This window comes from Neomonachus schauinslandi, chromosome 1, assembly GCF_002201575.2.
Source record: "Neomonachus schauinslandi chromosome 1, ASM220157v2, whole genome shotgun sequence".
NCBI lineage: Eukaryota > Metazoa > Chordata > Mammalia > Carnivora > Phocidae > Neomonachus > Neomonachus schauinslandi.
In genome coordinates this window covers 213,268,967-213,289,744 of record NC_058403.1, presented here as the reverse complement: position 1 = coordinate 213,289,744, position 20,778 = coordinate 213,268,967, and the positions used below count along the sequence as shown (strand labels likewise).

The 20,778-nt window shown below is 60.7% G+C and overlaps 2 protein-coding genes across 4 annotated transcripts in view; one reads left to right on the top strand and one right to left on the bottom strand.

Annotated features, from left to right (window-relative positions):
• Positions 1-2,818: 2,818 nt before the first annotated feature.
• Positions 2,819-19,980, bottom strand: MOB3A (MOB kinase activator 3A). The gene is made up of 4 exons (XM_021705312.2): positions 19,901-19,980; positions 10,554-11,100; positions 6,962-7,164; positions 2,819-3,966 (listed from the first exon to the last, which is right to left on the bottom strand). The coding sequence occupies exons 2-4, from the start codon at positions 10,972-10,974 to the stop codon at positions 3,937-3,939; spliced, it is 654 nt and encodes a 217-aa protein (XP_021560987.1). The 5' UTR covers positions 10,975-11,100; positions 19,901-19,980; the 3' UTR covers positions 2,819-3,936.
• Positions 19,981-20,457: 477 nt separating this feature from the next.
• Positions 20,458-20,778, top strand: part of IZUMO4 (IZUMO family member 4) — a 2,830-nt gene continuing 2,509 nt past the window's right edge. For all 3 annotated transcript variants that reach the window (XM_044918679.1, XM_044918690.1, XM_044918683.1), the window contains exon 1: positions 20,458-20,676. In XM_044918679.1, the coding sequence (XP_044774614.1) occupies positions 20,458-20,676 (219 nt within the window). The remainder of the gene's footprint in view (positions 20,677-20,778) is intronic.

Sequence of the window (20,778 nt, the reverse complement as noted above, 5' to 3'; positions counted from 1 at the left end):
GGTCTCAGGTCATGATGTCAGGGTCGTGGATCAAGCCCCACGTTGGGCTTTGTGCTCAGCAGGGAGTCTGCTTGAGATTCTCTTTCCCTCTGCTGCTCCCCCTGCTTGTGTTCCCTCTCTCTCTCTGTGTCAAAGAAATGGGTAAAATCTTTTAAAAAAATATTTATTATTTATTTATTTATTTTTAAAGATTTTATTTATTTATTTGAGAGAAAGAGAGAGACAGAGAAACAGCATGAGAGGGGAGAGGGTCAGAGGGAGAAGCAGGCTTCCCGCTGAGCCGGGAGCCTGATGTGGGACTCAATCCCAGGACTCTGGAATCATGACCTGAGCCGAAGGCAGTTGCTTAACCAACTGAGCCACCCAGGCGCCCTTTTAAAAAAATATTTTAAAAAAAGAAGAAAACTATATAAGAAGCGGAAGAAAACAGTGGTGAATATTTGCATAAAGGTTTCCCCAGCCCAAGTTTGTAAGCTTGTCACCAAGGGTAGAAAACATCAAGGAAAAGAATGACCAAAAATGTGAAAGCTCCAAAAAAAAAAAAAAGTATGTTGAAATGATCATAAATAATGTTAAAGGTAAACAAAAAACCAGGAGACATTGGTGTAACATATGACAAATTATATATAGAAGAGCTTGAATAAACGAGTATTTTAAAAGGTCTGTAAGTCCAATATGTAAAGAGTTTTTATAAACCAATAAGAAAAGACCTCTTCCCAATGGAAAAACGGACAAAGGCTATAAACTGGCAATATAAATGGTCAAGTGCATTGAGGATGTTTTCCTATCAAACTGGTAAATGACACATGGCCTACCATCCAGCGTTGGGAGGGGGGATGTGAGGGAATGGAATCCATGAGACATGTTGCTGGGAGCATAAATTGGTGCCCCCTTTCTGCAGGGTACGCCTCAGTGCCTCGAAATGTCACCACATGATGCCCTCTGACATGGGCACCAACCCTGGCATTCTACCTACATCCATAACCAGCGGTATTTGTAAAGATTTGACTAGAGAACTGTCACCAGTAAGTGCTGCCAACAGCCAGGAGTGATGTGTCCCATGCTGGGCCCGGCCTCCCGCAGGGCCCTGCCCCGCATCAGCCCGGCCCGCCCCCCACGTGTGGTCAAGACGGGGACCAGTACCATGTTCCCAGACTTAGCCGTCGGTTGTTATGAACCAGGGAGGATTTGAACCGTCCCCGCCTTGACTTTGCTTCCGACCAGGAGCGTCTGGGGACGCAGCTGAGCAGGGCTCTTGTGACTGAGAAGCTGAGTGGTTCTCACTGTCCTTGGGGGCTCGTGGCTGCTACGCTGGCCAGCGTGGGTCTAGGGATAATGCCGCCCCCGGGGGGAAATTTCCAGTAGCGGGGGCTCCCGATCTCAGAGGGCTCAGCAAGCAGCTGCCGAGCTGCAGAAGAGCGCTTTCCCGGACACGGAGGCTGCCTGCTGTGTCATGTCCACTGGAAGGACAGTCCCTCGTGTGCTGGCCGGGTCCCAGCAACACGGCTGCCACCCTCTCCCACCCCCTCCCAGTCCGGCGCCTGTCCATCACCTCTCCCGGCTGGACAAGTTCTGGGGTGACCCGCCCTGGGAGGATGAGTGACTCTGGGCATGGAGGGAGGAGTCCCTTGGGGGCTGGCCTCTGACTCTGGCATTCCCAGTAGCCCAGGGCAAGGGGTGCCAGGCCTTCTGTGGGCAAAACGTTTCCTTCTAACAGGGGTCTGAGCCTCCCACGGCCGCTGCGACAGGTCACCGCCAACTTAGGGCTTAACACCACATGGACTGATTCTCAGTTCTGGGCTCAGAAGTCCTAAAACCCCAGAGTGGGCAGGGCTGGTCCCCCCAGGGCCCCCCGCTCCGGCCTCTTCCTGGCCTGCGGCGCCCCCTCCATCCTCACCACCAGCAGCGCGGGGTCTGCCCATCTTTGGGACTCCCACCCTCTGCCTCCCTCTTGTGAGGGTCTCATGAGGACGCCGGGCCCCCCAGGAATCCAGGGTCACCCCCACCTCAGGGGCCGTGACAAGGTCCCTTCTGCCGCGTGAGGGGACACGTCCCAGGTTCCGGGGGGGGGCCAGGATGGGGACATCCTTGGGGGACATTACAAATAATAACAGCTCCCAAATTCTTAGCGGGTTCTGGAAACTGTTGTGGTGCATTTGCAAAATCAGCGGGTAAGGAAACAATGGCTTCTTGAGGTCTTTCCAAATAACGTAATTGCTGAGAGGCAGCTCCCCTCGCGTGGAGACGATGCGCCCTCTAGGGGCAAGCAGCCAGCCCTGGCCCCAGGCCCCCGCCCCACCTGCGCCCATTTTGTCAGAGACCCCAGCCTGGACCCCTGAGAGGACGCAATCCGATCCCACTTCCCACACAGAAGAAAGGGCTCTCAGGGTGCACGAATCAGGTGCCCCCAGCCAGAGCTAGTTGGCAGGAAACCCCTCTCTGGTTTCGCTCTCCTAATCTACTCTGCACAAGGGTCGTTTTCTGGCTCCCTCTCGCACACAGCAGAAAGGCAAGATTAAAATCGTGTTTAAGGGCCGGGAAAAACGCTCAGACAGAACAGAAATGGGAGAGGGAGCGTGCGCCTGCCTCAGTTTCTCAGTTCTGACCTCCCCACCCAGGCTGTACCCCATGGAATCCTAACCTCACCGATTCTGTGCATCTGTTTAGCCATTTGGGGGCACTTTGGCGAGCCACGAGCCCTCAGCTGCTGGGGACAAGGGCACCCCGGGGACAAGGGCAGGGACATGGCCCAACACCAGGCCCTGAGGCCAGGGAAGTGGAAATGACAAGCGGCAGATGCGGGTACAAAGATGGCACAGTGTATTCTGATGCTCGTGTGGGAAGAGCTGTGGGCAGGGAGGGTGGAGAGGAGTCCCTGCCACCTTCCCTGACCTGGCTGCGCTGTGGGGACAGCCCACAGCCCTGGGGGACACAGTGGTCACGGTGCTTGGCCGAGGTTTTGCACTTAAAGGGAGCTACATTCGATCGGAAGGGGCCTCCTCGAGCTGGACCCTGGGGGTTTCCAGAAGGACCGAGGCCAAGGTCGTGTTAATTGCACTTATTGGCGTGGGTGATGGTGCTCCTCACTCCTGCGAGCACCCAACACCCAGAGGTACTCCGAGTCGGTGCGGTCCACACTGGAAGGGTGCCACGGAGAAGGCCACTGAGGACGCTGCGTGCGGGCGGGGTGCAGGCACAGGCAGAACGGGGCTCCGGGGGTCACTTCAGCGTGGCCCAGACAGGGCCCTGGCCACCCTCCCAAGGTCCACGGGAGACAGTGCTGGGATTTGGGTCTCATAGCCACACAGGGCCATGCAAACACAGGGCTTCCACGTAAAGTTGGGCAGGCATCTGCAGAAAGGCTAATTCCAGCTAATCATTTGGCAAAATTCAAAAGGTTCCAGCCCGGGAGGGGGGTTCCATGGGAGAGTCATCCTGTGATATTCATAAGGGAGAGGCGACAGTTTTCTAAACGGGAGGAGGGCTCACACGGAGAAAACTCCAATCTCTCACGATCCATGAAGGGGCCCGGGAAAGCTGGGGAGCGGGCGTGGGGTCCCCGTCGTGCGAGTCGTGAAGCGGACACGGGGTCCCCGGGCGCTGGCTGCACGCGGCGGCTGGTCTGGGCCGAACCACAGAGCAAATGCTAGTGGTCCACAAAGTGCATGTGCCCAGGTGCTCAACACGCAGAACCACGGAGTTCAAGTTTGCCGCCTGTCAAGGAGACGGGCTCAGGATGGCCGTGTGCAGACCCACGGCGGCTGCCCACCGGGATCGGAGAGGACTCCACCCCGGCATTCAGTGCAGCCTCCACGGCACCAAGCTCGCCCGCTGGCTGGGCTTTCTATAAAGCACGGGTCCGTGTTCTGGAGCCGTGGCCCTCGAGCGTGGGTGTCCCCTGGGCACGGCCTCGGTGACTGCGGGCCTGAGGGGCTCTCAGTGGCACATCCGTGCGGTCATTTCTTTCTGTTAAGAACAAGCAAGATGTCAGGTATTGACACAAGGGGGACGGAAACCACACACAAATGGAAAAGCAGGGGATCCGGTCTCCAGGGGCCCGCAGGCCTCATTTAACGCCAAACCTTACAAACAATGCGACAGTAACAGTGCGCTGTGGGCCCGGGGCGGCACGCCTCCTGGGAAGGGCCAGAGAGGCAGTGTCCCGGCCCGTCGAGGGAGCATGGCCCCAGCAACGCAGGAACGACTAACTGCCTGCATGCCAATAAAACTTTATTCACAGGGCGCCTGGGTGGCTCAGCTGGTTAAGCGACTGCCTTAGGCTCAGGTCATGATCCTGGAGTCCCGGGATCGAGTCCCGCATCGGGCTCCCTGCTCGGCGGGGGGTCTGCTTCTCCCTCTGCCCCTCCCCCCTCTCATGTGCTCTCTCTCTCTCTCATTCTCTGTCAAATAATAAATAAAATCTTTATAAAAAAATAATAAATAAAGTTTCATTGGGCTCCTGGGTGGCTCAGTTGGTTAAGCGACTGCCTTCGGCTCAGGTCATGATCCTGGAGTCCCAGGATCGAGTCCCGCATCGGGCTCCCTGCTCGGCAGGGAGTCTGCTTCTCCCTCTGACCCTCCTCCCTCTCATGCTCTCTGTCTCTCATTCTCTCTCTCTCAAATAAATAAATAAAATCTTTAAAAAAACAAAACAAAACAAAAACTTTATTCACAAAACCAGGCAGTCAGCCTGGGGCCACAGTGTACTATTCGTGCCTTCTACAGTCGACTGGACACTGCAAGGAAACTTCCGGAAAGCAGCCTGGAAGTAAAGATGAATACTATGATACACGCTTTAGACCCGGTGATGGCAGCCTCTAGAGTCTGTCCCGACAGATGAATGACAAATGCAAAAAAGCTGGACATGAAGGCATCCCGCCACGTTCTACAAGACAGAGCCCGGAAGCCTTGGTGCACAGGGCAGCCGGGCAGATCAGCACCCACTTCGTCTACACACAGCCTGGGGAAATCACGAGCTTAGGCGCTTTATCCTCTGCCTGGCGCCAGAAAGAACTCGAAGCACTGGGCGTCTGGGGGGCTCCGTCGGTTAAGCGTCTGCCTTCAGCTCAGTTCATGACTCCAGGGCCCCGGGATGGAGCCCCGCATCGGGCTCCCTGCTCAGCGGGGAGTCTGCTTCTCCCTCTGGCCCTCCCCTGCTCTGGTGCGCACGTGCGCTCTCTCTCTCTCAAATAAATAAAATCTTTTTTTTTTTTTTTTAAAGATTTTATTTATTTATTTGACAGAGAGAGACACAGCGAGAGAGGGAACACAAGCAGGGGGAGCGGGAGAGGGAGAAGCAGGCTTCCCGCCGAGCAGGGAGCCCGATGCGGGGCTCGATCCCAGGACCCTGGGATCATGACCCAAGCTGAAGGCAGACACTTAACGACTGAGCCACCCAGGCGCCCCTCAAATAAATAAAATCTTAAAAAAAAAAAAGAAAGAACTCTAAGCATTGATGTGGAAGAAATGACAAGGAGATCAAGGCACTAAGTTAAAACAAAAAGAGAAAAGCAAGCAGATCACAAAACTGCAGGTTCCAATTTGCAGTATTTTGTAAGTAATACATGGATGGAGGTGACCGTCACATAAGAGTAGCCATCATAAGGTGAACAATTCATCAGCATTCACAGCCACAATGGCGTGTACCCTTCGTCTATCCAGTTCCAGAACATTCCACCGGCTCGGAGTAACCTCCTCCCCATTAGGCATGCCTGCAGTAACTTCAACTCTGGGAAAGTCCACTGACAGGCAGAGCCTGCAAAGACCCAGAGAAACTGGGAAAGGTTGTGTGGAGAGTAATTCAACAACTGTTGAAAACTGGGCAAGAATAGAGTTCAAAGACCTGAATCAGTGGAGAAGTCCACAAAAAACAAGAAGAAGAAAAAAAGCCCACATGGGAGTCCTGGGGTCATGCAAAGGAAGCCGTGGGGACCCCCAGAGTGATGATCTCAGTCCCCTAGCAGCCAACCCGCAAGCCCAGGGCCCACTGGCCCTGGAACATTCTAGCATTTCCGCGCTTGGGGAGATCCCCACCCCCTGGAATGGCCCTGGGGGGCTCCGAGCACCGGCCTCACCGGGACCTCCTGGGGGGGGTGTTCTCCACCCTTGTCACCAGTGGTGGTGGCAGCTGGATGGGTACTTGGAGAGCAGCCACCTGCCGCCTCTGACCTCACAGGTCCCGCTAAGAGCCCACAGCAGTTTGGGAGAGCGGTGGGGGAGGGGCCCCAGGGAGCCATCTCGCTGCCTGAGTCACCCCATCTCTGGGCTGGGGTCGACACGGCTCCAGCTGCAAATCCACAGCCGGAGGGTGGGTTCGAGGGTGCCGTGGGCTGGGACGGGGGCTGGGGCGTGCCTGCCAGTGGGGATGGGGCTTCATCTGGGGCGATGGAATGTTCTGGAACTAGAAGGCACGGTGATGGTTTTAGCACCTTGTGAATGTATTAAATGCCACTGAATCATTCAGTTCACAACAGATGATTTTAACTTATGTGGAGTTTACCTCAATTAGAAATAAATCATTGCCTGCTCTCCGGCCAGGCAGTGAGGACGCGGGCAGGGGAGATGGGGATGCCCCGGGCCAGCCCCCCAGCCGCTGCTGTTTACGGCACTGGAGACCCCCCCCAGTGTCTCCCACAGGGCAAGGGGGGCAGCCACAGGAACCTCCCCGGGGAGCCCCCCAGGATTCAGGGCCTCTGCCTCTCGCAGGGGCCAGGGTGTTCACGTGGGCAGCCACATCCCCACCGGGCCCGCCAGCAGGAGCAGGGAGCAAAAGGAACCAAAACCACCCCAGCGGGTGGGTCCCACGTGCCGGGAATCCGAGCGGCACCCCCTCCATCTGCGGCCACGCCCAGGGTTGCCGTGTCACAAACTTGGGCCCAAATCCGAGGAACCTACCTCGGCTCACTCTGTCCGCTCCGGGCTGCCCGGACCCAACGCCCCCGCCCCCCGCCGCCCCGCTCACCAGCGGCTCCAGCTCCTTGGTGTCGATGAGGCCGAACTCCTTGACGAAGTAGTAGAAGTGCTTGTAGCAGGTGTTGACGTGAGCCTCGGAGCCCATCTGCGCGATGCGGTCGAAGTGGTGGATGTAGACGTGCACGAACACGCGGAACAGCCGTGACAGGATCTTCTTCACCACCTGCAGGAAGTTCTTGGGGAACGGCGTGCCTGCACACAGGGCGAGGGGCTCAGGCAGGCTGGCAAGCACCCCCACCCCGGGCCCTGGCCTATGGCCCTCGCGGACCGGGGACACCCTCCCCCCCAGAGCCAGGACCGCAGGGGACATGCCGGCCACACGCCTCCCCATGGGACCCGGGCCCGCGTCAAAGTGGGCAGCGCCCCCTCCCTCCCCTTCCCTCCGCGTCCGCGGGCCGGGGATCTGCGAGCCCCACCGCGGGTTCTGGGCTCTGGGCATGTATTTCTGGTTAGGCTTATTTCTCCTAATAAAATGGGGCAACCCATAAAAACGTATTTTTGCTGTCTGACATCTTTCACTTGGTGTATTTCTCCCCACCTCGAGCGCGTCTTTATAACGTCCCTACGTTCGAGCGACGACACAACTTAATTGCGAACGTGCACACGTTGTAACTCCTACTGTGGGTTTAATGCTCCGTTTTTCCTGACTGTGGTGAAATGCCCCTATGGGGGGTCCCCGTGCCAGCCCCCCTGGGCGCAGTCTGTGTGTTAGGCACACCCTGCCACCCCGAGCACGTGTCTGTCCCACGGCACAGCCAGGCGCAGCGAGCACCAGCAGGTGGCTGCCGGGGCCTGGGAAGAACGTGCGAGGGGCTGCGGGCTAACAGCCCGGGGGGTGCACATGGAGATGCCGCGGGAGGCTGTGGTGCACCAGGCGCTCGCTTGCGGCACCTGGACGGCAGTGAGCATCGGGGCGCACGGGCCAGGTAACGCTGCTGAGACGGGCCAGCCCCCGACATGGCAGAGCCCGCACGGCTGCTCTCCAACCCGGGCAGGCCTGCCGGGTGTGGAGCCGAGGGCAAGCGGGAAAGAAAAGGCTCTCCGTGAGCTGTGCGGGACGGGTCCGGCCGGACCCCTCCTCGGTGTCTGGGCCCGGGTGGCCTCTCGGCCCAGAACAGTGGCACTTGCATTCAGTCGGTGCTAAGCATCTCTGAATGGTGACCAGGGCCCAGTTCCTGGGCCGCTAACCCCGTGGAAGGTTTGCTCGGCATCACTGAGACCTCTGAGTTTTCCCCGTCACTCGACTCTGCAGAGATGAACCCCAACGGTCGTCCATGAACCCACATTTGTGGGAACCTGAGGAGCAGCTACTGTCCTTGCAGACCCCTGAAGGCCACGTGGTGGGAGGTCCCCTCGGGGGGGGGGGAATCCCTATGCACGCGCGTCCACGACTGGTGGATAAAACAGTGTAAACTCAGAAAGAGGGTCAAGCCCACGGGAAGCAGAGAAAGGCGGGATGGAAAGCCTGGGTCAGCTCCAGGCCTACACGGGGCCCGGGTCCGACGCTGACGCTGCCCCCTCTGTGTCCCCCTCCCAGCCGGGCAGCCACCAAGGGCAAGCCTGGGTGAAGGGGAGCCCGGCTGGGACGGGCTCAGAAACGGCCGCTGCACGGGCTTGCAATGATACACAGGGCGCGCCTGGCCCGCCGCTGGCTTTTATAAATGAAGTTTAATGGGGGCACAGAGCTACCTGTTTGTTTACAAACGGCTTCTGGGGTCTTTTGGCCTACGGTGCAGATCCGAGTGGTCAAGACACAGACTGGCCTGTGAAGCCAGAGAGATCCACCATCTGGTCCCCGTGAGGACAGGTGTGCCCGCCGCCAGTCTAACATTAAGAGCACAGGCCGGTGGCTTGAGGCCTAAGTGGGTGTACAGGTGTGAGCAGAACTAAAAAGTGGGCCGGCACGTAACGTGACCCGTCCCCCCTGCCAAGCCACACATCTGACCCTGAGGCGTGCCCAGCCACGATTCTCAGAAGCACCAAGACAGGAAGCAGAGAGACACGGCTGCCTGTGGGAAGCACGTCGTTCTGGCCACCTGGCTGGGGTCCTGGAACAGGGCCGGCAGGTACGGCCCAGGCTAGGCCGGCCCCCCGATGTGAGCACGTAGGAGAGGCCAGGGGTGCTGAGAGCCCGAAGAACGGCGGCCTGGCCTCAGAGTCCCGCTGGACGGCCGTGTGGCCCCTGCCCAATTCCTTTTCTCTGCCTCTCACCAGCATCCAGTTTGGTAAACTAGGGATTCACCTTCCATGGGCGAGGGGCAGGTGCGGCGTCTCACGCTCTGGGGTGCTGACCCCTGAGGAGCCGGTGGGACTTGCGGGAATTCTAACGAGGCGGGGAGTCAGACGACGTGGACTCCAGGGCTGCCCCACGGACCTGGCAACCTGATGGACCACTGGGAATCCCCAGTTTGGGACAGGACGAGTCTGGGGTGGCTTCTCCCCAGATGGCCCCTGAAAGCCCTCTGCCAGTGTCAGCCCTTTCCCGGTGCAGGCGGCGAGGGGGCGCCCCAGGGGAGAAGCTGGAGCGGGTACAGAGCTGGGCCGGAAACCTGTTTGCCTGACTGGTGTTCCGAGACGCCACGTCAACGCCGACGGTGACAGTGAAAGCCACGTCTGCGGGGAGTCTCCCAGCGCCACCGTCACAGACCACCACCAGCTCAGCGGCTTAAACAACTCATGCACCTCTCACAGTTCTGAGTCCATGTCACCAGGCCGGGGTCGAGGTGCCGGCAGGACCGTTCCTCTGGAGGCTCCGGGGAGAATCCGTCTCCTTGCTTCCTCTGGAAGCTGCCAGCATTCCTAAGCTCATGGCCCCTTCCTCCTTTCCCTGCTGTCAAACCACCTTCTCCTCTCGTGTGTGCAATCTCCCCCTGCCTCCCTCTTATGAGGACCTTGTGATGACATTCAGGGCTCAGCAGGATGATCCAGGGGCATCTCCCATCTCAGGGTCCTTAACTTAAAGCAGAATGTGTCCCTCACACACAGGCACGTCCCTTGGCCAGGAACAGGAGTGAGGGGCCCACACGTGCGGCCCCGGGGACGGACCCCAAGCCCACGACGCTCAGGGAGGGAACCAGACACAGAAGGCCACACAGGGTGTGCGTCCACGTGGGTGACACGTCCAGAACAGGCTCATCCGCGGACGGGAAGGCGGCTTGTGGGGGCGGGGGCTGGGGGGGTATGGGGAGGGACTACTCTGGGGAAAGGGATTCCCTGCAGGTGATGGAATGTTCTGGAATTAGATAGTAGTGAGTTGTACAACTCAGTGAATGTACTAACAACCAAAGTGAACAGTCCCCAGGGACACTGGGCTCAGCGAGAGGAGCCAGACCCCGAAGGACACATCCTGCAGGACCCCACTCCCAGGAGGTCCCCAGAGGAGTCCTGTCCATGCAGACAGAGAGGAGAGGGTGGGAGCCGGGGCTGGGGCGGGGGGTGGGGATGACCGCTGATGGGGACCAGGTTGCTTTCGTGGTGGTGGAATGTTCTGGAGCCCTGCGAACGTATTCCTAAATGCCACTAAACAATACACTTTAAATGGCCTGGCGCCCCCCATGGCCCCGCCCGGCCCCCTGACTCACCGACGTGGGTGGGGAAGAGCTCCTCATTGTTGATCTGCACCTCGATCCAGTCCATGAGCAGGTCCATGTAGCGGGGGGCCGACAGCGCTGTGGGCTTGCGGAACTGGTGCTCGTCCTGCCAGCGATACTCGTACTTGGGGCCGCCCGACATGACCGGGCAGGACTGCTCCGTGCAGCCGTCACCGATGGTGCCGTAGATGAGGTTGACGCGGTTGAAGAAGTCCACCACGTGCACGGCCACCCAGTCACTGAGCTCCTCGCCAGGGGGCAGCTGTACGGCCAGCTTCAGGTCCAGCCCCGCGTTCAGCGACGCCTGGGCCTTCTTGTGCAGCTCGAACCGCTGGGTGCCCGGCTCGAACTTGCGCTTGGGGCGGAAGGTCTTGTCCTTGTTGAAAACTTGCTTCAGGAAGGGGTTGGACATCTCGGCCCCCTGCCCGGTCAGCGCGCTCCCTGGCGACGCCTCTGCAGAGGGGCCCGGGCAGGATGTTCGCGTCAGGTGGCAGCCGAGGCGACGGAGATTCGCTGGGCCCCAGGCCCTCGCTGACACCTGCAACACAGAAAGGGGAGGCCCTGTCAGCTGTTTCTGGAGACCCCGCTCTGGAAGCACCAGGGGGCCGGACTGCGAGGCTCCCAGGACTCGTGGTTTTCAGTTTCACCAAGACAGCACCCGTTCCTCCGTGGACAAAATGGTCCATGGCGCGTCCCAACTGCCTCAGAGCGGAAGACGCGGAGACAGCTCCCAACAAGCCAGAGCTGGAGGTATCTCCCCCGTGCCCGGGGGCTTTCTCGTACAGCGGGACGGAGTGTGGAAATCCGCACAGAGGCTAAGGGGGCCCGCAGTGGGTTCGTGGTGGCCTCCGAGAAGAGAGGCCCACGTCCCTGGGACCTACAAACGGGACCTCATTTGGAGGAAGGTTCTTTGTAGACGTGATTAAGGATCTTGGGCTGTGCTCCTTCTGGATCATCCAGGTGCCCCTAGTGTGATGACAACTGTCCTGGTAAGAGGAGACACAGACACGCAGGAGAAGGCTGCACGAGGGCGGAGGCAGGAGCGCCGTCCCCACGGCCTCTGAAGGAGCCAGCCCTGCCCACACCCCGGCTGGGGCACTGGCCTCCAGAGCCGAGAAAGGGTAATTTCTGTGTTCCCGCATTGCACCCAAATCTCCTTGTTGCATCGGGGCCCACCCTAATCCAGGACGCCCTCGTCTTGCTGCCTGAGGACGTGTGCAAAGGCCCCATTCCCAATGGGCGGACATGAATTCTGGGGGGGACACCCTCCACCGCATTGCCCGTCTCAGAAGTCTGGACGAGCCCGTCTGGGTCCGGCCTGTCCAACACGGGACCACGGCTCCCGGGAGCGTGGGCCGGGCTGGGACAGGGGAGGCCGGGCGCCGAGGGGCCGGCGGGGTGGGGGTCTTGGCAGTTCACCAGGCACACGGCACTGAAGGGGAAGTCTGCAGACAACGGGGAATGGAAGGACCCGCCGGTGGCCCCACTCCCCATCGCATGCCCTGCGCCCAAGTCACCGTCTACGTTACAGCAAATGCCTGCCTGGTTTCTCTCTGCTTAAACCGTGGGGTTCATCCCTCTGATTCGGGACTGCTGGTTGTCAGGCGGCCCGCCCCTCCAGCCCCAGCACGCTGCTGCAGCAACCCACCAGACCTAGGGCTTCTAGCAGCCTGACTGCAGAAAGTTCTGCAGGTTCCACATCTGGAAGGGGACTCCTGGGGGCTTCTGCCTCTCCCGGCTTCTGGGGGCCCCCGCCCCCTGTTTCTATGGGACGCCCCTCACCCCCCGGACCCAGGGCGGCCTCCGCAGAGAGTGCCCGGCTCGATGTCAGCACCTCGGCCAACGGCGGAGCCGAGCGAGCCTACGCGGGGTCCCCGGGACGAAGCTGTCAGTCTGACAACAGGGGCGCCCGGCTGCCAGCAAGCGTGCGGTAAGAGCTTCGTCCCAACTGCCGCAGGCGCGGCTCCCGAGAGCCGGTGCCCCTCCACGCGGGAAGCAGCGGCAGTGTGTCCGTGCTCCTTCGCCTACTTGGCCGACACCCTGCGGCCAAAGGCCAGGCCAGCCCCCCACGCCGGCGATGGCGTTCCAGACGCCACACGAAATGTGCCAATGGCTTAAACCGGTGCTGGGGCCGGACGACTGTCCCCGCGGCTGTGCAGACCCACGGGGCGCTTGGGGCTGAGGGACTGCAACACTCGTGCAGGGCCTCGAGAGCTGGTCCTCCTGGGGTCACCGAGGGGTGTGGGGCCGGATGGGAGGCGGCAGCAGAGATGGAGCGACCCCCCTGCCCCGCCATGGCTGCCCAACCTGGCCAGCGTCGGCCTCGCCCTCGGTGTGCCCCCGGGACCCCTGCTCACAGGGCTCAAGACGGCCCGATGTGCCCTGGTCAGGGGAGAGGACATGGTAGGAAGAATAAAGGCCCCAGAGACCTCCCCATTGTGGCCCCGGGACGTGGGACGTGTCCCCTCACACGGCAGAGGGGACCTTGTCACGGCCCCGAGGTGGGGGTGACCCTGGGTTTCCAGGGGGCCCGGCGTCCTCATGAAGGGGAGGCAGAGGGTGGGAGTCCCAGAGATGGGCGGACCCCGCGCTGCTGGCAGTGAGGATGGAGGGGGGGCCACAGGCCAAGAAAAGGCTGGAGCCGGGTCTCCCTGGAGCCCCAGGGGGACGAGTCCTTCCTGTGCTATTTTGACTGCGACCTCCAGAACCGTGAGATGACAGATCCGTTTTGCTTTAGGCCATGAAATTTGTGGTCACTTGTTACAGCAGCCCCGGAAATCCTGAGGAGCCAACAGTCCCAGGCTACGCAGGGCATCCTAACGAGCACCGGCTAGAGCAGCTGTGAGCGACACCAGCCAGGCCCTGGGTACACGTGGGCCCGAGGCCTCCCCTTCTCTGCGCTGACCGGCGAAGCCCGATCACCTTCTGGGCCCAGCTGTGCAGCAAGCGTGCTGGGAGGTCCACTCGAGGCAGCATAAACCACGCAGAACACCGGAGGTGAGCATCAGGGACGGAAGAGCTGGCCAAGGACAATGGGGCCGGAGGGACGGGAGAGACCCCAGCGAGAAGGGGAGGGAACCACCACTCTCCATGAGAACGGCTGTCAGCACGAAGGACAATCACCAGGGCCCATGAGGACACGCAGCAATCGGACCCCTCGTGCGTGGCCGGGCGGAGCCTAAGACGGGGCAGCCGCTGGGGAAACAGCCCAGCAGTTAGACAGGGCCGCCTCTCGGGTGCACCCCCAAGACAAGTGACAACAAACGTCCACACAGAAACTTACACACTTCGCAGCAGCACGATTCGTGATCATCACCCCAGGGTGGAAACAACCCAAACGTCCATAGCAGGTGACGTGTGAACAAGCTGTGTCCCCCACGCACCAGAGTGTCCCGCGGCCGCGAGCAGGAGCCAGGCGCCCACACGTGCGGCCCCGGGGACGGACCCCGAGCCCATGACGCTCAGGGAGGGAGCCAGACACGGAAGGCCACACGGGGTGTGAGTCCACGTGAGTGACTCCAGGCAAGGCCCGCTCTGAAGCAAGAGGGACGCGGGGCCGTGAACACAGGTGCTTTCACCTGCTTCCCCACGGCCGCTCCCGTCACTTCCTGCCGCGCCCGCTCCCGGCCGGGCACTTCCTGGCCACCCTCCGAGGACGCAGCAGCCACACCGAGCAGAAGGGAACACAGGCCCGGACCGGGTCTGCCCCCTGGGCCCTGCTAACATCGGGGTGTCCCGGGCGCTGTGGGGGGTGAGCAGCACCCCCAGTCGTGAGGACACCGCCCAGTGTCCCGTGGGGGCAGAGTCAAAGACCCTGCATTAAAGACAGTGACTCAGCACTACCCGGTTAAGGATTAGCTCCGACACCGGACAGGGAGGGCCTGGAGCTCGAACCCGGGGCTGCGTGGGTGGAGCCACCACCCTTTCTGCCAGGACACACGCCACCATGGCCAAGCAGCTGTCCATGAGCCAGGCGTCCATCGGTCTCACCCCAAAGTCAGGGCCAGCTACCCCCCGGGCTGGGGCCGCTCCCCTACTGCACCCCTGCACACACGGGTGGGGGTGCTTTCCAGGTCCCAGGCCCGGGCACAGGCCCAGGCACTCAGGGCCTGGACGGTGGGAAGGTGGCACCTCAGAGCACAGGGCGCAGCCACACTCGCCTGCCTGCAGCCCAGGGCCCCTCCGCACCATGGGCGGGTGCGCTGGACAGGCCGGTGGGGACCCCGGGCCCACCTGTGACCGATCATGCCCAAGCAGCCTGCCTACCTGCCCCGGTGGTTAATCTGCGAACTTGGCCACCCTCAGGCCACCCTGGGTGCAGGTCAAGGGGCAGCAATCCCCTGCGGGCCGACGGGAAGAGCAAGTCACTTGTGCCCCCGCCGCCTGACAGCAGGGCTCGCGAACTTCCTCACTCACAGTCTCATTTCAACCTGCAAACACCCCTCTGCTTGAGAAGACGAGGTGGGGGTTGCGTCCTTCGTCCGGCCGGCCTGGGGCCACCGCGGCTCCTGCCGAGCGCCGCCTGATCCCCGGGCTCCTCACGTACCCCGCAGCTAAGCTGCACCCAGGCAGCAATCCCGGGACAGGGGAAAGGCACCCGCCACTGCCCCGCTGTTGGGGCCTCTCGGGGTGGCTCTGGGAGCTTGGCCTGCCACCACGTCACCTGGGGACCCGCGACCCGCACAGAAGTGGGCCGTGTGGGATGGGAGGGGGCCTCAGGGGCACGACAGGGTCCGCGTGCCTCCATGCCAGGGACCAGACGCGCACCAGGCCAGTTCTGGAAGATGGGGGGAGGGCTCACAGGCCTCATGCTCGCTCTCTGTCTCCTCCCAGAATGTGCGAGGATTTTCTGCAAAACTCCCCTGATGGTTAGAATTCCCCTCACATGCAAAGGGCTTTCTATGGGGACACACGCGCCCCACGGCCGAGGGGTGGCCAGCCACCTCAGCGTGCCTTTGCCTTGAGAAGCGCCGGAGGAGGCGACCCCCCATCGCCAGCCCCCAGCCCTGGTTCCTGGCTCTCCCCAGACACATCCGAGGACGGCGCAGGGGAAGATGGAACGGGCTTCTGGGGGTTCAACGCTAAGGGCTCTGCTGGTGGCCCAGGTTCTTCCCTCAGACGAAGGTGGGCGGTACTTAGAAACTTCTAGACTGATGAAGGTAAGATGACAAAACTCCCCAGCCCCAACACACAGCCTCTTCCCCCTCTCTTTTTCTGAAAACCAAACAAAACGCAGTTCCTCCAAGCAGCTGCCTTGCATGACCCTCCCGGGGAGGTGCAGCGCGGCCCCTGCCACTTCCTTCCGGTGCCTCCACATCCTGCCTCAGCCGCGGCCGCGCCCCCGCTCCGGGGACACGGCGCTGGAGCGGGGGGCCTAGGCGGACAGGCCCCAACCACACAGGTCGGCCCCATGTGTTCTAGACCAGCATGCAGACCCTGGCTCCCGGCCGGGCAGCCGAGTGTTTGGCTAGAAGATGCTCGAAGCCCAAGGATCAGTCCTGCCCAAGAAGGCCGCACCCCAGAGTGTCTTCCACCATCTAAACGTTGATTTTTAAATATCAGCACTGCTCCTGGGCGGGAAGCCACCTGCCATCCTGCAGGACTCACAGGAAGGTGGCTCCAGCCCCCCACCAGGGGGTGCGGCATTCTGTTGGCACTTGGCCCTCATGTCTTTGCTTCTGGGGTGAAGTTCCCCAATCTGTTTTGTAGGGAGGCAGGAAGTGGTTTGCTGAGACCACACCAGGCCAGGTGCTATCAAGGGGTTCTGCATACTTCAGCCCTCATGACAACCCTTTTATTTTATAATCAATTGTGATATAATTCACGTACTGTAAATAGTATACAATTTTAAAGTATACAATTCAACGGCTTTTAGTAAAATCAGAGTAGGGCAAACATCACAATTCTAGAACATTCTCATCACCTCAAAAAAAACCCTGTGCCCATCAGCAGTCACTCCCCATCCGCCCGTTATGGGTTGAATCGTGTCCCCCAAAACATACCACCGGCACCTGTGAACGGGACCCTCTTTGGAAATAGGGGTCACAGGGGACACACGCGCAGATATAAAGATGAGGTCACACTGGATAGGGTGGCCCCAGCCGATGACAAGCATCCTTATAAGAACAGGGAAATCTGGACGCGGACACACGGAGAAGTGGGCCGTGCGACCACAGCGGCAGAGAGGGGGTGACAGGTCTACAAGCTGAGGGGCGCCTAGGATTGCCTGGGACCCCCAGAAGCCAGGAGAGGCGGGAAGGACGTCAGAGTCAGAGCGTACAGCAAATAGGAGGGGGGCCTGGATGCGAGGCCAGGTGTCCTGTGCCTCTCACCTGTGCCGCACCAGGGCGGAGGCAGCGCTGGGTACACGCGGGCCCGCACAGACTCTGCGCCTCCCCCTGTGCCTCCTCCACCACGGGGACAAATACTGAAATACTGTTTGACAAAACCACGTCACCTGGGGGACAGCCAGCGAGCTGGCAGGGATGCCGGCGTCAGCTTGGGAGCTGCGCCTCTTCGCGAGGCCCCCCGCCCGTTTCACCGAGCAGAGGCCTGCACGTCAGGAAGAGGGCATGAGAAGCAGAGCCCCTCACTGCCGTCCAAACACGGACTCCCCCACTGGCTGTCCAAGCTTCCTTTTAGCATCAGGATGCTCAGGACCTGCACTTGACTCTGCAAAGACCCTTGTCTGAAGGGGACATTGCGCATCCAAAGCAGGCCAGGCCCGTCCACTCACGGACTGCACTCTCTCCAGGGTGCTGTGCCCAGTGCCCAGCTCCGCTGGAGGTCTCCCTGGGGCCACTCTGCCCCCAGAGAAGCTGGGCCACGTCTGGGGACCCCTGGGGTGCTCCTGGCATCGAGCACACAGGGCCGGGGAGGCTGCTCATCCCCCACAGTGCCCGGGACACCCCCGCACAGAGTGACCTCATCACAGATGTCTTATTTTGGACTCAGGAGATGCAGAAGCGCCTGTCTCCTTCCCAGAATCTGGTTTCTGAAGCTGGATTTGCCTTTTTTGCTTAAGCAATCTGAACCTCAAAATTCTAGGAAATCAGGAACAGGGCTCTCCAGCTGGGGCACATCTAAAACTTCCCCGAGTAAAAGCCCAAGCTCTGAGCCAGCTGCTTGGGGAATTTTTGTTAAAGCTCCATTTTACGAAGCACTGGAGAAGGGAGAACAGCTCCCGGAAATATGATTAATAGCTGACTTTTCACTGAGCTGTCTTGGCTTGGGAGCGTCTGTACATACGAAACAAACGGACTAAAATTGTTTAGAAAAAAAAGTTCAGGAACTGGACTAGCATTTCTGAGAACTCCCTGAGGAAGTAAAATAACCACTTTTGCTTCTGCTAAAAGAGAGAGAGAGAGAGAGAAGGGAGGTGTACCTAGAATTCAACTTGCCAGGTTACTTGGGGCGCCTGGTACACAAACACTGTGCTCATCAGCTTTTAAGAGATGTAAAGATGAAAAGGACGTGCTCTCCCTGGAGGGAGGTTCAAATAAAAACTATCAAGCCAGGCAGAGACACGGAGGAACCTCAGCGGCACATCCCTGGGTGAGAGCAGCTGGGCTGAGAAGGCCGCATACTATGTGGTTCCGGGTCTAGGACGTTCTGGAAACCGCAGAACCGTGGAGGCGGAACGAGGATCTGCGGTGGCGGGGGTGGGGGAGGGTGATTGGGCGGAGCACGGAGGGTTGGCAGGGCCAGGAACTGCTCTGTGCCACGCTGTGATGGTGGATCGCTGTCCGTGACATTCGTCCAAACCCACAGTGTGTGCGGCACCGACAGTGAGCCCTGGTGTCACTTGCGGCCTGTCGTTCATAATGTCCCAGTGTTGGTCCGTCAGCTGTCACAAACATCGGGCTCTGGCGGGGATGCTGGTCATGGGGGAGGCTGTGCATTTACAGAGAGAGGGGGTCTGGGGGAACTCCACCTTCCACTCTGTTTTGCTCTGAACCTCAATTTAAACAAAATTATAACCAACCCTAATTCAATTACAATACACCAAGCATTTGGTTAAATCCTTGAGTAGCTTACCCCGTTTAAGAATTAACTAAAGCCACAGAAAACAATGAATCCTGTGAAATCAGGAACTGGACTGACATTTGTGGAAAGAACGTCACAGAAAACACTAGGAATATAACATGGGCCATGGGCGAGATTTCAAACTTTCCAGTAGCTTTGCTAAAAAGCGAATAAGTGCAAAGAAACAGGTGAGGTTACTACTAATACTGTATCATATTTTACCCAGGAACGCCAGAATATCATTTCAACACCTAGCGGATATAGAAAACGTTATGGACATTTTGCCCCCCTTTTTTTTTTTTTTTTTGAAAAAAGAGACACGCTCTGTGTCTGGGACTTGGTGTGTATGTGGTGCCCGCAGCACATCCCAATTTGGACAAGGCCCGTTTTAAAGACTTTATTTTTATTTATTTATTTGAGAGAGAGAATGAGATAGAGACAGAGAGAGCATGAGAGGGGGGAGGGTCAGAGGGAGAAGCAGACTCCCTGCCGAGCAGGGAGCCCGACGCGGGACTCGATCCCGGGACTCCAGGATGATGACCCGAGCCGAAGGCAGTCGCTTAACCGACTGAGCCACCCAGGCGCCCTGGACAAGGCCCGTTTTAAAGGGCTCTCGCCACACGTGGCCTTCGGCTGTGGCACCCGCCAACTCAGCTCTGCTGGGGTGAGCGAGAGGGAACGCCACGGCGGGAGACGGCCCGAGCAGGGTGCTGCAGGAGGTGGGTGCCTGCAGGGGGGAGTGGAGGGGCAAGCAGGACATCCACTTGCTCTGTTCTCACCCGTAACCAGTAGACTGGTTCAGTGCGTTCTGAGAACGGACCCCGGCAGGTGGCCACAAACACGCGGGGACACAATTAGTCCTTAGCATGTCAACTGGGGACCTCGGGGGAGGCTGCAGTGCACTGCCCTGGTGTTGGCCAGGGTGCGACCTTTGCTATCACTCCAGGCTGAGCCTGTAAAATGGGCTAAGAGCCCCAAACTTTATGTGTGGTAGAGGCGGGAAGCTGGATGGGGCCATGTGTCACAGAACCAAGTCCAAAACCAGAAAGCGCATCTGCCCCTTGGGAGGGATCCGGCCTCCCCGCCGCCCGCGTTCGCCCCTCCCGAGCGACCCGGCCTCCCCGCCGCCCGCGGTCGCCCCTCAGAGGGACCCGCCCTCCCCGCCGCCCGCGTTCGCCCCTCCCGAGCGACCCGGCCTCCCCGCCGCCCGCGTTCGCCCCTCCCGAGCGACCCGGCTTCCCCGCCGCCCGCGTTCGCCCCTCCCGAGCGACCCGGCCTCCCCGCTGCCCGCGGTCGCCCCTCAGAGGACCCACCTGCGGTCTCACGCCCAACTGACCGCGCGGCGCTCGCGGCTGTCCGGCGTCCGGCGCCCACCGCCCGCTCCCCTCCGCAGCCGTGGAGCAACAGAGCGCACCGCCCGCCCCTGCCACCCCGCCCCCCCGCCCCCCCGCCCAGACAGATGTACTTCCGCTACCGGCCTGGGCCTCCCCGGAAGCGGAGCCGGGGCGGGGGGGCGAGGTCTAGAACAGGGGGGGCGCTCCCCGCAGCCGCGCTCTCTGTTGCCTGGCAACCGGAAACGGGCCGGGACACCATTGGCTGGTGCCGGCGGCTCCAGGCCTAGGGCGGAGCTTGCGCAGTGCCGGCAACACGGAGCCGGTCCTCCAGCCCGGGCCAGCCCGGAAGGAGGAGCTAGCGCGTGCCGTGGGCGCATGCGTGGGGCGCGGCCTGAGGGCGGGGCTGAAGCTTCCCCTGGGAGGGGCGGCTCGTGGGCGGGGCCAGCAGTTGACCGTTGAGGGGGCGGGGCCTGAGCCGGGGGCGTGGCACGGGAGGCGCCGTTGGTTGGAGGGCGGCGGGCGGCGGGCGGCGGGCCATGGCCCTGCTACTGTGCCTGGGCCTGACGGCGGCGCTGGCCCGCGGCTGCCTGCACTGCCACAGCAACTTCTCGGAGAAGTTCTCCTTCTACCGCCATCACGTGAACCTCAAGTCCTGGTGGGTGGGCGACATCCCCGTGTCGGGCTCGCTACTCACCGACTGGAGCCAGGACACGATGAAGGAGCTGCACCTGGCCATCCCCGCGGAGATCAGTGAGTGCGGGAGAGGAGGGGGGCCCGCCCGGGCGCTTCTCCGGCGCCGCCGGACCCCCGCCGCCAGACCCCCCCGGACCTGCCCGACCCCCGCCGCCAGGCCCCCC